Source organism: Syngnathus typhle, linkage group LG9 (genome assembly GCF_033458585.1).
Source record: "Syngnathus typhle isolate RoL2023-S1 ecotype Sweden linkage group LG9, RoL_Styp_1.0, whole genome shotgun sequence".
NCBI lineage: Eukaryota > Metazoa > Chordata > Actinopteri > Syngnathiformes > Syngnathidae > Syngnathus > Syngnathus typhle.
The window spans coordinates 7,652,531-7,669,908 of record NC_083746.1 but is presented as its reverse complement, the minus strand read 5'-3'; the positions used below and the strand labels follow the sequence as shown (position 1 = coordinate 7,669,908).

The window sequence follows — 17,378 nt, the reverse complement described above, 5'->3', positions numbered from 1 at the left end:
GATATTCTGATTAACATTGTGTTTTTACACTTTGAATTAACCATTTTTTATCAATCATACGAGGTGGCCACTTTTGCCACTCCAGCTAACACTTGACCTCATTGAGGTCATGCACAACAGGAAATAGATGGATGAAATTAATAATAAAAACACCAGCACAAGATGTTGGGTACAGTACATCAGCATTTATTCCATGCAGTTGCTTGCTTGGATTATATTCCTGCAAATGTCTACCATACTGTACTTTGGAAAATACAGGAATCTGACAGGATTGGTTTGATCGTAATGCCACTCGACAGGAAGAGGAGCTGAAGAATGACCGTAGTAAAGAAACAGTTTACCAGATACATGAGATGATGTCCACGATTAGAAACAACCTCACAAACACAAATTTAATATGACAGAAATAAGGGTGGGAGGGAGATGCTTTCAGACTTGTGGTCTCTTTGCCCCTTGATCGGCTTTTGGTGAAAACAGAATAGCTGACATGTTGACTGGAGTAAACATTTGGAACCATTTTTGTTATTAAGTGCCACTACATCCATACTTCATCTGTAATGATGACAATAAGATATGACGATTCGATCCACCGAACATAAGACTAATACTCTCCTCATACCTGTTCTCATTGTGCTTTCTTTAAATAATAGTCCCGCTAAAGCTGCCTGAAATTAAAAAGCACAGTTACATGCCATTCATAATAAATTAATTCAATCATTGTGTAGGCCAGCTACAAAGAAAATAAACCACAATCATACTTCACAGGATGTATGCCAGGCATTATCCACATCTTGATCATGACAGCGCATGAGGTTAATTCATTTATATCAACGTAAACACAAAGGAGACGGTCGGAACAGGCTCGAGCTAATGCAGATTTGCAAAAGCTTTCGTCCTCAAAGAAACATAATGAAGTAGTTCAAGCTTAGGTTCATCCAGTTCAATACTGATGTCAAACACACCACAAACATCCTTTTCAAGAAGCTCATTGATGACAGGTCAAGTTACATTTGCTGATGCTTATATACACACACAAAGTAACACGGAAATGAAAAAAATAAAATTCTGATTTCTTGCTTACGTTTTCCCAATAGCTTGCTCACACACAGTCAAGCTGACAACAACAAAATAAACTCTGCCTTCACCCAAAGTTGTGTACAAAGGAATGACAAACACTCAAAAGAAGAAAGAATAAATTAAGCTCCAACTGATGCAGCATCCCTTGGAAAAAAATACAGTACAGCAAAAAAAAGTGATTTGGGAGAGCGTCTGTGGTTTAAAAAAAAAAAAAGAAGTAGAACCACTTATACGTCATTGTATGTCACCACAATGCTCCTGAGCAGTAAAAAATACGAAACCAAAAAAATAGATACATACATAAAATTAAAATAAAAGCTTCATAGCCACCAGTCATCGAGTCTAGCCTGCTAGACGTTCTTGATCTTAAGCAAGCAACCTTGATTCTTAATTGCTTTTGTTCACAAGCACAGGGGGAATGGTTTGCTCTTTTCGGACTTACATTAGTGCCATTATACACACATTTAGCATTATGTCAGTAAAAAGTACCCTGCTAGAAAGTGTTACATAGGAGATGATGCGTTTGGAAATGGGAAGAAACAAAGATTACCGGGCCCAAAAACTATTTCCTCAAATAGTGGCCGGGGCATTTATTTGAACGAGTCTGTTTTAAGAAAGGAAGGCTTAGTAAAACTGGAGTTGGATATACTGTCAAACATAAATATGCCACAAGGTGGCGTTAAAGCAGAACAGTAGTAGTGTTATCAATGTCAAAGACATGTTGCATTGTTACATATTATGTATGTTGGATAAGAGCTAATTTTTTTTACAAATAAAAATATTCGAGTATTATAATTTGTACTGCAATTGTCAATAGACGCCAAAAAGTTGAAGCTCCTCAACTCACTTAGTGAGTGTGCTTTGTGCTTTCGTGAGTACAGCACAGATAAAGCCAAAGCAATCGTCTCTTTGCTTTGAGTACAAAAACAGGAATAATAATTTTTCAGCTAATAGGATTTGTGTATGTCAAACCACAAACACACAAGGATTAAAAGTATACTCACAATTATTAATAGAGGCGATTATTTAAAAAAAATATATCATGTAAAATCATGTTTTTGCTACAGGAAATTATTTGACTTGGTGATGAGTGACAACAGTGTTTAAGAGATTAGAGCAGAGGCCACTATTTGAAGGAAAAATGCAAAAAGCAACAATAGCTGTCCAAACATCATTCAAACTAATTGGTCCAGTCCAGTTTGTTCCGGTCCTCCTTGAACAATCCTGAGATGATACTTGAAAGCGTAACGTCTGAGGGCGGGCTTTGTGAGTCCTCACACACACATCATGTGATTCGTGACAAGAGAAGACGCTGGATATTGTCTTGTTCATTCCGGCTACTCTCCTCAGCTCCATCTCAGCACGTTCCCGCCAGTTCCCCTCAATCATGCATGCTGGTCGCACTCACAGCCTGATAAGTGGACATAACGGAGTCCTGCTACAAGGCAGGGGGTCATGCTGGTGTTTGTAATGCTAGCTTTATAATGGGATAGTCGAGGATGGCGCCACGCAAGGTTTCTCTAAGACATGATATTTTTGTAAGAGGGCGGGAGTTGGGAATCACATATTTCTATTTAGGGTCAGCAAGAGATATTCTGTCCCGAACAACAACCTGCTGCCAATGATACAAGAGAATGATAGCCATTGTGACTTTTTAGATTAGCGGTGCGCTGTGAGGTTTTTCTAAAGTGTAAAAGCTTTGGCTCGATAAAGGTTCTGGGAAACCGCACTGGAGGATGGTGCATGCTGATTTTTGGATTTTGCCATGGACATAACAAAAAAAAAATGAAGACAGTGACTGCAACCAGATAAAGGCGTGGAGCGCCACATCTGGGTCACCTGAGAGATTAACGATGATGTAACACGGCACCGCTCGCTCGTTGTCAGCGCTAAAACCAATCGGGTTGCCATGCGTCCACTTCACTTTTACCACACGTGTCTTCATCTCGCTCTCGCAACCGGTTAGCATGTGCCTAAATTGCAAAATGTCTTTTTAAGAGTCTTTTTGTTCACTCCTGAATAGTCCTTCAGAATTCAAAAATAAAGTATGAATGTCATATTCTATATCATGTACATGTTCATTCTAAAAGGGAATCCCTGCCACGGGTTGCCTGGATGTTGTGTTGAACATGAGGGAATGAAGGCCTGGTAAACGGAGGAGAAGGGATTCCGGGAGGGATTGCTCACCATTTTTTGACATCATTGTCCTCTTATTGCTGTATTCTCTGCAGGGCCCAGCGGGACACTATTGTTTCCAGGCAAAAAAATCAAATAAAGTGCCCGAGGGGGCATTCACCATGAGGAAGGGGCGGCTTTGTTGTTTCGGATGGTGGCATCTGAGCACTCGGCTTCGGATGAGTCGCAGTCTGAGTCCCCAAACTGGAGCGGATTCTGTAAGGGAGACGGTTAATGTCAAGTATTCTTTATGAAAGGTTGATCGAGTATTCTCACTAGCCATGAGTTACACCTGCAATTATTATATGCGGTCACAAAATGGATGAGTAGATTTTCTATGGCCCTCACAGGACTTGGCCATGCCATTTGATTTTAAACCACTGACCTCGTAGCTATGTTCATCCGAACACAGTTTTCCTAAGGAGATCTGGGTCTTGACCCTGCGGACGGCGCACTCCTTGTCAGACAAGCCGTCCGACTGAGTGGAAATATCGATGGGGATGTCCGGCGTGTGCGACAGCAGCTCGTCCAGGTGCTCCTCCTGGCTAGCGCTCAGCCTCTCCAGGGGCCCGCTGTGGGAGTGGTCACTGGTGTTGCCCTCCTCTCCGTCGGACACGGACAGGTTCTCAGAACTGAACGTGGAATACGACTGGAAGCTGCTCATGCAACGGTGAGGTCTGCGTCAGAAAGATGACAAGATATGTCACGAGATGATTGGAGATAATTACCATTTATTGCTTTATATTTGATGGTGACCTGTTTGTCAGACAGATCTTTACCGTAGCGATACTTGTGACTTAACAACTGCTTTAGTGATTGACTACTGTGTAAAATTTATATTACTTTGCTAGCTCAAATCATTCATTGTAATGAGCAACGGGAGAGTACCTCTGTCTCCTTGGAAACTCCACTTCACTATCTACCTCTCCTTCCTCCTCTTCAGATGACTCATCTCCACCCTGGGGGAAAAAAAAACAACAACTCTGTGTCATTTTAGTTGTTCTTATTCTACATCAAATCATTATGGACCAATGGCAGCTTACCTTCCTCAGAGGTCTGAGTGTACGAGGAAGTGCATTAGGAAGTGTGTGTTTGTTTTGGAAGGCCTGCTGTTCCCGAGGCTCGGGCTTCTTTGAGACCTCCCCGTTAGAAGCAGGATCTTGGTCGGGAGCCCTCAAAGTCGACCGGCTGCCCTCTCGGGTACTGAGCAAGGAAAAGTTGGGCGAGTCTAGTTGGCTGGATGCAGGAGTGCTCGCCTGACAGTGAAGGCATCCAGGGAATGGGTGAGCCTGGCAGCAGGGACAGCCAGGACCGGCACCCGGGAGAGGATTGGAGCTGATAGATGAAGTACGCTGACGCGTGTCTGCATCAATGGCTGTGGAGATGAGGTCAGGGTTGGATCCGGAAACACGCCTCTGGAGGTGATCGGTCTGAGGGCTACGCAAGGCAGCGGCGGGGCCAAAATAACGCAGGTTATTGGCACAGTTTACAACGGCCTCTTCGCGGCCCTTCAGCGGGAGTGGCGATCCGGTGGTTGGCAGCAGGAGGTGGTGAAGATGATGCTCAGGTGGCTCCTTAACGTCTTCGGGCACTCCTGCGGTAGATTTCAGCACCCCAAGGAACTCGCTGTGGCTTCCTTTACTGTTGGCGCGGCGATGGCGGGGCTTGCTTCGGTAGCGGGCTTTTCCAGGAGGCGTGGACACTTTGGGACTGGCGGAAAGTGGGGAGGGAGAGGGGAGGGGGTCCACGCTGGCGATACCGTCAGAACGGAGCAAGTCTGGCCTGGAGGAGACACATTTTTTAGATTAAAAGTCAATTCAACAACAAAAGTGGAGCTTCTGATATTTGGGGATAGTGGAAATTTGCATCATTGTCAAATTTGAAGCAATTGGAGACCACTAATTTTCTGGGAACAAATTTACAGATTTTTGTTGTGGTTTTACTTATTAAAGTGAGAGCTGAACCTTTTGGCGGCGGGCATCCCAGGTTTGTGAGAAATGCTTCCTTTCTTCTTTATCAGCTTTTCGACAGCATTGGATCGGACAATGGGTCTGACCAAGTGGCGCTTGTAGGTCCCGGGGTATTTCTTCTCCACAGCTTGCTCTCTCCTGTCAGGATTACATTACAGAAATAAAAATGTGCAGGCCAGCTACTGCTTGGCTACGAACTCGAGGAAAAATGTGGACACCGTATAATTCCACTACTGGATGTCATGGAGACAGATAAACACATGGGTGGGAAGCTCAAGCCACAAAGTAAATAAAGGCCTGAGCCCAGCGGGGTTATTCCGGTTCAAGCGCGCTAACCCTCCTAAATTAGTCAAGTAAACACGATACAATTCTTAGCCAGTGAATTCAATTTAAATAGTGAGAGGAGGAAAAAAGTGAAGGCTTTGCTAATGAGAAGATGCTCCTTACTGCGATAAGGAGCTCATTGACTTACTTCATGAGGTCTTTCTCTCGGACCTCCAGCTGCAACATGATGGCGCTAAGCTCCATGTAAAGGTTGTTGGCTCTCTCCAGCTTCCTCTCGTAGTGTTCCCGAATGTCCAGCGCATGCCTGAGAGAGTTGAAAACATCAGCAAAAAAAAATCTCTGATCTGCATAGGCATGTCAAACCAAATGATGTATTTCCGTTTTATTCACACCTGAGTTCATCCCGCCTGCGTTTGATCAGCTCTTCATCCAGCCTGTGAATGCACGTGCCTTCACTTTTGATCTTCTCAAAATGTTTCTTCACTTCCTCCCGCCATTCAGCCTGAAACATGAATGAATGTGGTAACCGCCAGGCTTGTACTACATCACGTGATTCTTAGTAAAAGCTAAAAGTCTTCAGATGTTGTGCACACCTGAGACTTGAAGTAGGTCTCCTGAGGCGCTCCCAGAACATCGGCTGAGGCAATGTCGAGGTGTAGGAGGATCTGACGGAACGACGGTCTATTTCTGGGCTTGCCTTGCCTGGTAATAATGAATCAGTAAGTGAGCTATTATCCGAGCTTTTGTGTCAAACAGCTAAAGTGAACTCGTGTGTTTTGGCAATTAATGACACACCATGTTTGTTTCATGAGGATTTTGAAGCCATCCGGGCAAGTGGAGGGCACTGGGAGGTGAAGACTGTTGCTGCCGACGCCCCAGATAATCGCGGAAGAGTCGACATCTTTGTAGGGGATCTCTCCAGTCAGTAGTTCCCATAAGACAACTCCAAATGACCTGCAAGTTGCAGTCAGTGGGATCCTCAAAAGGAGGAACATTCAAGAAATTCACAATGATACCCAATCGGGTGATGCACAACTCACCAGATGTCCACTTTTTCCGACACAGGCTCATTTCGTATCACTTCTGGAGCCATCCAGGCCACCGTACCGGCAAATGACATCTTTGTACTTTTGTCACTCAGCTCTTTCGACGTTCCAAAGTCAGAGATCTTTATGGCGTCATTGTGTGTGACCAAAACACTATTTAAAAAATATAAACAGAGAAGGAAAGGTGTTCTAAAAAATTGAAATCTATTTAATTTTGTTTGCCTATGAGATACAGTTATTCACATATTTCATATTATGATGAAAGAATGTAGAGGTTAGCATGATTAAAAATGACTATTGTTTTGAAAATCTTGCTGGACATATTACATCCAATTAATGAAATGAAGATGACCTTTCCCGAAGACTGAGCCTGCTGACTCGTACAGTGTTTGTCAGCACTGCAGCACGCCAATATTGATTAAAGACATGGGTGGATGCGGATGCTGTGCGCAGGATGCTCAGGGTAAGCGACTTCACTCGCATAAAGGCCACTTGATGATGAACATCCTGAGGGCTAATGTCACACTATTTACAACTGAAGAGCTGAACTGTCTGCTTAAGTCATTTTACAGCAGTGTGGGTAATAAAAACATTGATGTCCACTTTATAGGTCATGTGACTACTTCAGAGTTCTTTTACTGATTGTTTCAGAAGAAGGAAACTCACTTGGGAGATTTGAGATCCCTGTGGATGATCTTGTGGAGGTGCAGGTAGTTCATGCCGCTGGCGATGCCTGAGGCCCAGTCCACCAGCAACCTGGGGGTGACTTTCCGCCCTGCCCTCAGCACCTCGTAGAGCTGGCCTTGAGCGCAGTACTCCATGATGATGCAATAACAAGGCGCCTGAGTGCACACCCCCCTTGGTAGAAGACAGCAAACCAGTGAGCAGAGCAGCAGCGCGTGCGACATCATGCAGACCGAGTGTTTTGAGAACTACTTGAAGCTGATGATGTTGGGATGCTTGAGTTTCCGCAGGTGCTTAATATCCGTCTCCTTCTGTTCGCGCACCTTCTTGATAGCCACCTCCTCAGAACGGAATTTGCCCAGGAAGACGGCTCCCTGAGCACCACTACCCAGCCACTGCAACTCAGAGATTTCCTCAAACGGAACCTCCCACATGTCTGGAAAACAAATGGAAACTTGGATGCGGTACACTACGTGCACTATTGTGATTTTGCAGAATAGCCATAAGCTCACCTTGTTGTTGTAGCTTGTATTCTGTGGAGTAGGTCTTTCCTATGATGTTCCAGACCGGTCGGAGACAGCCGAAAAGACCCTCCAGGAAGCCGCCCGACCCGGGCCCCGCTCTGTGGAAGTGCAGCTTGATGTCGTCGGGGTGTTGCGGGTGACCTTGTCTACAGTCTCCACCGTGGTCCATATGACAGTCCCCGTCTCCTGCTTGCTCCTCCATTCCGCTCCCGCAGCCCCCGTGCTCGCAGGAGGCCGGCGAGATGGGTTCTTCGTGGTCGTGCTCCTGTAGCTGAAGGACACTGTTGTCAAAGTGTCCACCCTCGCTCCGCGTGGAGTCGACGCTCAAGGCCGTGTTTTGGGAACTCAGCCCCCCGAGCACCGTCTCATCGTCCTGGCTTGGAGGCTGCAGATGCTGCAGAGGGACGGGCAGGTGCGTGGGCGGTGCCAGGTCCTGTATTATCTGAGGGGGTAATATCGTGGGAGGGGCTGGAGGAGGTTGCGCTTGAGAGTTTGCTGCGTTTGATTTCTTCATGGAGTCCCCAACTACGCTGAGTTTAAGCTCCTCCTTCAGCTTGCCCACCAGCATGCTGGGGCAGGAAGTCCATGAGAGCACCTCGGGGGAACTTCCCATGATGTCATGCATGAATATGGGCTAAGTATACCTGATGTGGAGCAGTTCTAACACATTGGCTTGGCTGTATTTGAATCACCTGGACAAAAAAAAAAAAAAAACACAAACAGCAGACATGTTAATGCTAAAGCTAATTTCACAGCTTTCACAAAAAAACAAAACAAGATGAGTACCATCGCACTACTTCCGCAAAGACAAATCCTCTCATAGATGTGGGATGGGATGATCTTACATTAATGACTTTTATTTCTAACTACAGAGTGCAAGCATCCCACAGCGGAAGTGACATCGAGCAGGCTTTAAACCCTCGCATACGAAATTAATAAATCACACGGGATACAAAGAACATCATTTCTGGGAAAATTCTGGCAAACAGACTAAATCGATGGCACACACATAAACAGTTGGGGCTTTGTGAGGCTACCGGTGATATCAGTTGAGCGGGGGATTAAAACTGTTGGCTCTGTATTAGGGAAGCTCAAAGCCAAACATCTGGCACGCACGGACCAACGTTTGAGCCGGCCGCCACATTGTTAGCCGCAGCAGTCACCTTGCTAGCTTTGCTATACGTAAACTCTTCCATGACCCCAAAACATTTGATCCTAAAACAGAAACTGGCTGATCTCTAGAGCTGTCGTTTAGATGTTGTTGCAGATGTAGGGACTGTATCAGTGTGCGTTTATCTTCTGGAGGGTAACCCGAGTGCTGTGAGAGCGTAGCACCTGCCAACAGCTCATCTATAATGCAAGCTTGACTCCAAGCAGGTTGCTGAGAGTGCAGGGGGAGGAACGAGAGAATGCTCTCTCAGGTATCCGATAAATCCGTCCATTCCGATACCGAGACAATCGAGCCGTGCGAGTAGAAGACCGAGATGTAATTCCACCCCCGCCAATAATTTTCAGAGCTGGGGCATGTTGATGCGGATCAACTGGGGAGAAACGCATGCCAAAACTGAAGGCGTCTCATGTGAAGACCTTTGACCCCATTTAAAGTCACTGTCCTAAATAAATCGCTATGAAACCTTTTTGGGAGTTTCACTTACTCGCATTTATTTGACCAGTTTTACCAATTTGGAATCAGCAGCTATATCTGACACCGGGAAGAACAGGAAACAGACCTCACCCATTAATCTGTAATGGAACATCTCTACTGGCATAGATTCCCACGTCTGAAACTGTTGATCAAGGTTTCATTTACACGGTCTCCTAATGTATTTTCCGAAAGAACAAATAGTTTCACCTTGTGATGTCTAGAAAATTAGTGATAATCCATGCAGGGTAAAAAATGTAGGCAAGATGGAGGGAGCCAATGAGACCAAACGGTCTGAGTCAAGTCTCACTGATTTTATTTTACACAAATGTACAATTTTACTTTGAGTGGGGAAAAGCTTTTGTTGTAAATGTGCGCGTTGGGATTATCCAGAGGAGCACAAAAGATGGGGGCGTGTCTGACAGTAATCCGACTACTCATAGTAATCACTGGGGAAGACGCTTTTGCCTTTGAAAAAACATTCACAGCTAGATTGCTTTTATTTCACGACACTGTACTTTGATCAGACCACAAACAATGCCTGAAAGATATTTTTGTAGCAAAAGACACACAACAAACAGGTAAACACACACACACACACATTTACACTTCTATCGAAAAACACAGCAGCGTCATCTGTGTCGCCATCACCATGCTCCTAATTAAGAGGAGATCCCGCTGAGTCTTTTCCTTTGCGAACAGCTGTGTGGCCAACAAAGCACAAATTTACACCCTATATCAGTCCATCATTCACATGTTCCCGTGCCATTCTTAAAACCTTGGAGCTTGATGTCTTATTTTATAATCAAGCTGGTAATGGCGAGAGTTGAGATCTGCTCATATGGTCCTGGCCAGCTAACTTGAAAGGCAGGGACAGAAATGAAGTAGAGAATGTCTCAAAAGATAAACTGAAAGAGGAAAGAAAAAAAAAAAAGCGGATTAGGCAGAGAGAGAGAGAAAGACACGTGGAGCTAATTTGTGGGTTGGAAGTAAAAGAAAGCATTTGGAAAAAGGATATAAACAAAAGGTCCGACCAATGATGGCTGCTCCCGGCGACTTTGAGTAGCAACGACGACCGGGAGCGACAACAAAGGACACAAGAGGAGCCGGCTCCATGTGAACTGTCTGCCCCACACGGCCAGGGGACAGAAGCACACACATTGGACACTGCGACCAGAGCAGCTGCTCCCACAACAATTCCCCTTGTGCTCCCTTGCCTGCTTGGCTACCCTCACAACAAGGAAGGACAGAGAGAAAATTGAAACAAGTGCAAAAAAAAATAAAAACAACGTAGTTCTGCGACTGACACCATTTTATGGGAATCTGCAATTTAGAAATGCATGTCAAGTTTGCTGTCAAATGGGCAGCAGTGCACCAAGAGAGAGGAGACCACTAAAAAAAAAATCAATCTACAAAATTAAGCCAGGGCACATACGCAAAAGGCAAACAATCACGAATACTCGAGACAATTTAGTATCTTTAATGAACTTAACATGCATGTTTTGGAGACGATGGAAAAAAGCCAGAGAACATGCAAACTCCACAGTGGGAGCCTGAAGCAAAGATCTGGTAAGACAGAGTTGCTAACCTCTATGTTGCTGTGCCGCTAACGTCACAAACATTTTGACACAAAAAAAAATCCCCGAGGTCCTATCCCATGTAAGCACACACTAAGTCAAGCGTTCTCATATTGAACGAAAGCATCCGAATGGCCTCGGGTGTGATCAGCCACTATTCCTCCTCTTCCCCCTCTAAAACGAGGCTGCCGGCTACTCATCCAGCGCAGTTACATAAATATGCTTAGCAGCAGAGGACAAGGGTGGGCGCTACTGTTCCTCTTGCCAAAGCGGGGTAAGTAAAAAGCATGGATTAAATCACGGTGTATGCGGGGTGGGGGGGTTAAGCACACTCGTGAGTGGAGATGTGCAACCACAGACGGATTTCAGGCACGTGTGACCAAGTTAAGGCATCGGACAGACGGCATTCCAATATTGTCAAAGGTGTTCCATTATCGTGCGCAAACAGGAGACGAGATGTGTTTTCGTCGGCCTCCATCTTCAGCCGTCCTTCAGAGGACACCGAGACGTACTGCATCGCAAATCAGCAGCAGCAGCAGCAGCAGCAGCAGCAGCAGCAGCAGCAGCATCACCACAGAGCCTAAAATAGCTCCTGCATGCACGCACGCACACACCACTGCGTAACACTCTCCCGCAGTGCCGCCACCGAGCATACGCAAACAGCTGATTGGAGTAGAAACGCAACAACACACTCCATTTCCCACATACGAGCACCATGAGGGATGGATAGCCACAAGACAAACCTGCCCTCTGAACGACCCACACACGCGTGGAATGACAACTCACGTCGGACAAGGCTCAAAGTCAAGCTTGTTTCTCAGCACCGATGCAGGGTTGGTAAAAACGAAATTCCGAGTCAGGGTGGAGAAAAAAGCAGCACAAAAAAAGCCAGAAGAGGGCAAGTCACAGGCTGGAGAATGACAAGCATTCCGGTTGCTCAGGCAGCACACGGACTGTGAGTGGGCGGGCGGCAGATTCACCAACCTGCTCACGTCACACTTTTCATGAATGGGAGTCGTCTGACGCAGAGAGCACGAGGTTCACAAACTTGAAGAGGAGGAGGAGGAGGAGGAACAGGGCCGGGATTTCTGCACCGGCTCAAAGAGGAGGAGCAAAGAGAGATGAAGGAGAAAAGGGACAAAGGGGGAGTAATGTAATTGGGAGCAGCACCAGCTGGAAAGAGCAGGTTGGGCTGTGGTGGTGTCTTTCCAAGTAGGACAGAGATGAGAAAATCCTTTTGTAAATCAAATCAGCTCTGAAATATCCCCTAAAGTCTACCAAAACATTTCACTCACTCACACAATCCATTTCTGTGTGTGTACTGACCCGTAAGGGGCTTGCTGGACATCTCAGAGGTCGCACATTAGAATCCGGACCTCACCTCGGTCTCGCCTCTCACCTGAATGCACACGCAAAGCAAAGGGAAATGGGTCATAGGGGTGTGGAGTGACATTTAAAGTTCATACAAGACCCAGATGGATTTAGAGGATATGTGAGAGTACAGTAAGTCAGTGCAGCTGCAGAGGAGGTTGCTGTTTGCAAAAGTACGACATCAGCTGACAGGTTGAGTCACCGGGAAAACTGCAGAGGAGAGGAGTGTGTGCGTTCGCGTCGGTTTGGGTGTGTGTAATCAAATCAAAAGAGACTGAATGAGATGGGAGGGTCCTCTGGTGAAAGGAACAGATGCTCTACCCTGTAGTCACGTTAGCAAACCTCTTGGGAGAAATTATGTCCGCCCAATCTCTGGCCTCCAAGTCTACCCCAGCAGGGGACCCTGCAGGCAGGGCTCTGATATCCTGGGGTGAGGATAAAGACAGCCTTGAAATAGTGTGAAATGGCAGCCAGGATGAATTTGGGCACAGATGGCTGAGGGCGCTGCCCGAATGGGACACACCATAAAGAATGTCATCGCTTACTCTGCTGTGAGCAAAAATTTGTGCAAGGCCAAATCTGACAAAAGTGCATACAGATTTGTAATATACTGAATGATTTTGGTTAATAATGTGAGACCATACGCACGGTGAAGAAATATTTCATATTTCCACCCACAATTGTGAACCTCTTCCTTTAAACCAGATTGGCCGTAGTACCAAGACTAACCTGTCAGAGGCAGCACAGTGTCAAAGGCCCAAAAATGAAAAAGAATGTAGAATCGGGAGATGAAAGAAATAGAGAAAGTCATATCTTGGCAATTCCCAGCATTGACAACTGTACATAGACATCAAATCAGCAAGATATTTCCCAAAAGTGATGGTCTCGAGTTAAACATTGACAAAGTTGGGCAGGAAGCCAGACAAAATATTGGCCATAAAAAAAGGAAAGGTGCATGGAATTCAAACAGCTGAGCTGTTTACTGAGCAGTGAACCGCAAGTGATACTGTCAAGCCCAAATTCCAAAGGTCCGAAGGTTGGCCGATCATCAGTCCGTGCGCTCATGTGGAAGGCAAAGGCACGATACAACACAGACAAATAATTTTGACTTTAACCCATCCTATTTTACAGTGTACATAAACTAGTTATTTGGTTTAACGTGGAATGTCATCTCCCAGAGAAGTGAATTTAGACAAAACCACCGATATGACGCAATCCTATTTTTGCCTCTAAATTTGAAGAGTCTGCTTAATTCCCACAGCTAACTTGTTGTGTGTCTTTGGCTAGCACAACAAGACACTGAGACATAACACAAGACAGCCAGACACGCAGTTACAAGACAGGAGCCCGACTTCAAGTGCAAACGATCTGTAAAGCACACTGGCGCTGGCCCGTTATACACACTCATTACTATTTCACCGGCAGCCGAACAGCGCCACTGACAGCTCCTGTGTCCCCGACATCAATAAGAGAAAAGACACGCATCGCTCAAGATTAGCTTTCCAATTGCTATCAGAAACCGTCGTCACTATTTGGTTCTTGAACTAATCAGATCCCAGTACTACTAGCTAGCTACGCCCAAACTATGGATAAATAGCGTCGGGCAAATAATGATTTCTGTTTATAATTTTAATCATTTCAAATAATGTTGTCAGTTTCTAATTTTAATCATTTCTGATTTCTAGTTTTGTTGCCACAACGGTTGGGTACAACTGAGTGAATCATGTACATTAGCATCCTGCAAGTCAAGGAGGATGATCACGCTGAGATCATGAGATTATCCCGTTGAGCCAACCGACAGCCCACAATTTGACTAATTTGCAATGAGAGGAAATTATGTAACAAGAGATGCCCCTGCGGCCCCCCCCTAGCGCCGCCTAGGAGGCAAAGAAATGGCATTTCTATTTTCATTTGAGGAAGCAGCACTTCATCCCCAATTTGGATGAATGAATTATTTGATTTGTTTAGGACATCTAGTTCCGGCGATATTCATATTTTAAAAAAATAAAATCAGGGTACACTTTCTATAGAAAAGCTAACCATGGTACAATACTTTTTTTTTGTTGTTGGCACAATCTCACCATTATTTATTGTTTTTTTATCACTAGAGATGACTTACTTGGGCATTCTGTTTAACAACTACACCCAAACACATCAAATGTGTTGTATTATCATCCGTGATCAAACGCGTGCAAGTCCACAGACAACAAACACCAAATGTCTGCAATCCTGCCAAGAGGCTGGAGCGGCCTGTATGACGAGTTCACGCGCTCCCATTCTCCACTCGTGTGTATTAATATGCTCCCCATGAGGCGCTGCAGGCTGCGGTAATTATAGAAGCTCGGCTAGCAGACGCATCACAAGAGCGCAGTACATTCAAAGCAACGTGCAGGAATACGCCGTATGGATGCATTAAGACCAGCACGTGCTCGCTCCAAAAGTCTTTTTGATATGAAGCACAATATCAAGTTAAGCTAAGTCCTCCCCCCCACTACCCGCCTCAAGCTCACCACTGTAAAGCCCCTGTTGGGCTTAACCCACTTCTCAATAAAATCCCACTCCTGGCACGAGCCGCCCATTGGGAGTGTATCCAGTAAAGCCAATGGAGCAGTGGGGGGATGGAATTCACTTACTTTCACCATCATTCTGACTTTTTACTATTGGTACGGATGGATCCGACAAGCTGGCCCCGCGTAGGCCAAGCATCGCGGCGTGAAGGATGTCGGAACCCGGCGTTTGTTTGGCTTTTTCCACCTCATCGACCTTCGCTGGCTGTGCTGCACGCAGCGGGAGCATTTGGCACAAATACTGTCCTGGACTGAGCTCCATTTCCAAGGACATCTCATGTAAACCCATGCATGCATAAATAACAGATTACAAAAGCAAGCAAGTCGAGATGGTAGTCTTTCTGTTGTTGCATAAAACAAGAGTCTCAATAATGAATCTCAGGATGGTCTGGACAAATACAAACCTAACTGCAATGTCAAACAATTCTAACTTGAATTGTTTCCATGACACAAAATACTCACATCTCAAATTGTCTTTCTTCTTACTGGGACATGGATGCTATTCCTTAGCCCGTGTAATGTGTTTTGCATTGTGAGTTAGCATTAAGCTAGCAGATTTTCCTAAGGCAAACTTATGCGGTTGTTCTGACTATACAAGGTATAATTATCATTGTTCTATTTTAGTTTGACATAACTGTCAACTGGGAGGGGCAAAAAAACAGCTCAAAGTTTGTCTTTTAATAGGAACTGACTACTAAACTGCTAATTGTTGTGGAGAGAGTTGAGCTCACTGCCACCCTACAGCGCCGGTATTTCTAATGAATAAAATTAACCTAAAACGGGTTAACGAAAAAGCTCGATTTTTTTCAACCGGGGCGCTGCCCCGGCTTGGCTACGCCACTGCCTACAAGACAGCTTATTGACCTAAAAACAAAAGGCCCTTTCGAGCATGTTTGGGGCTTTACCAGTAGGAGGGACTCCTCCATTTGGCTAATTGGTGGCTGTTGACCTGTAATTGCACCAGGGAGTGACAAGCCGAGGCTTTTAGTGACGCACGTGAACTCTTGCTCAGCAGCGGCGAGGTCCACAATGCAATCCTGACAGTTCACAGCATCCAGTGATCATGCACACAGGAGACACGTCTGCAGCTGACTGTGAACATACGGCGGAAATGGCAACTAGCCAACACGAGAAGTGGTTATGACACCACGGTGTTGTGAAATAGGCGGATGGCAGGTGGATGATCGATCACAAATGAAAAAGTTTCAGTACTGTTCCTGTCAAATATTGAATAAAATCTAAAGACAGGTCATACAATACAATTGTATTTGCATTTGTTTTTTATAGTTTTCTGGTGATGCCACAACATGAAACTCCTCAACTCACCTCAACATAGAGCCTTTGCACAAACATTCCACAGGGCGGCGCCAAAGCAATGCTTTTGCAGGCTAGGGCTTTAATCTTGGGGAGGACACCGTTTTTTAGCAGATAATGGGGGGGAAACTCAGTGCATCAGCAAATGTTTCCACAGCTGTTACTGTGCATTTAAATCTCTAATTTGTAATGCGATGTAATCATGATACCGCTAACCTCTCCTGTAAATTGCCCCCTCAGTAATAAACGTGGTGTTAAATGGAGAATACTCATTTTTTCACAATACAAAACTAAATATAAAACAACCATATACCATAACAGTGAAAACACAACATCACGAATGAAAATAAAAACTATAATAGTCCTGCACAAACCATTCATCTCCTTTCACTGTTGGTGAAAACAAGCTCAGAAAATGCCACATTATTATATGGTTGGAACGTGGATACACTCGGTTACATAATGATAGCGAATATGAACTCTAACCCTTTAATACTCTTGTCTGTTCGCCAACGAACAGCCGATTCAAACTACAAGAACCACGCAAGTGCGTTTATTCGGACATTTAAGGCACAAAAACAACACTTGAGAGTATCATAAACAGAAGCTGTCAGGTCCCTGAAGGCAGCAGCGGGTAATTGACAGCTGCCCTCACGCAGGACTTTCAGCTTCCTCGAACGCAACATGCCAATCGAACGCTCGATTTTTAACGTGTCAACCTTTAGCATGGTCATAAGTCCCAAACAATAAGAAGAAAATAGCTTTTTGTTACCGTTTGTCGCCGGAGAATCTCCGTTGACGGGTCCCGAGATGTCAGTCGGTTCCCTGTGTCGTTCTTTCACAGGCCACGGATTTACTGGCCAATCAGCTGAGGCGCGTGAGCTGTTGTCGTCACTTCCGGACTCCCCACACCGTGCACCTGTAAATAAAACGCAGCGCACAAATCTTTTTTTTTTTTTTTCAAGCAAAAAATTGACACGCGTTGTTTTTTTAATTGTTCTCTTTTTTTCTTAGAAATTAGATTGGACCAAAAAAAAAAAGTCAGCCTACAATCGGTCAGCTCCATGTTTTCAACTATGCAAGCCAACGTTGCGGTTTTTGTTTTCAACGGACTTTCCAATTGAGTTATATTATAGTAGGCCTAGA

At 45.1% G+C, this 17,378-nt stretch overlaps 1 protein-coding gene across 3 annotated transcripts; it reads right to left on the bottom strand.

The window, feature by feature from the left end:
* Positions 1 to 165: 165 nt before the first annotated feature.
* si:ch211-45c16.2 (mitogen-activated protein kinase kinase kinase 13) lies at positions 166 to 17,143 on the bottom strand. Of its 3 annotated transcripts, XM_061286389.1 has the most exons (16): positions 17,005 to 17,143; positions 12,307 to 12,379; positions 11,965 to 12,068; positions 7,750 to 8,453; positions 7,490 to 7,673; positions 7,220 to 7,411; positions 6,548 to 6,706; positions 6,303 to 6,461; positions 6,101 to 6,209; positions 5,900 to 6,009; positions 5,695 to 5,811; positions 5,217 to 5,360; positions 4,296 to 5,034; positions 4,141 to 4,211; positions 3,638 to 3,929; positions 166 to 3,468 (listed from the first exon to the last, which is right to left on the bottom strand). In XM_061286389.1, the coding sequence occupies exons 4-16, from the start codon at positions 8,384 to 8,386 to the stop codon at positions 3,370 to 3,372; spliced, it is 3,012 nt and encodes a 1,003-aa protein (XP_061142373.1). In that variant the 5' UTR covers positions 8,387 to 8,453; positions 11,965 to 12,068; positions 12,307 to 12,379; positions 17,005 to 17,143; the 3' UTR covers positions 166 to 3,369. The 3 variants fall into 3 exon arrangements, with proteins under 3 accessions (XP_061142373.1, XP_061142372.1, XP_061142374.1); XM_061286388.1 differs by lacking the exon at positions 11,965 to 12,068; XM_061286390.1 differs by lacking the exons at positions 11,965 to 12,068; positions 12,307 to 12,379 and having other exon boundaries at positions 17,005 to 17,138.
* Positions 17,144 to 17,378: the final 235 nt, after the last annotated feature.

Bases quoted from the DNA above. Each gene is read 5' to 3' on its own strand.
- si:ch211-45c16.2 (XM_061286389.1), bottom strand. From the start codon at position 8,386: ATGCATGACATCATGGGAAGTTCCCCCGAGGTGCTCTCATGGACTTCC. The intron at 7,674-7,749 runs GTGAGCTTATGG...TTTGTTTTCCAG, and splicing joins ATACAAGCTACAACAACAAG to ACATGTGGGAGGTTCCGTTT. The intron at 5,035-5,216 runs GTTCAGCTCTCA...TGTCTCCTCCAG, and splicing joins GGGATGCCCGCCGCCAAAAG to GCCAGACTTGCTCCGTTCTG.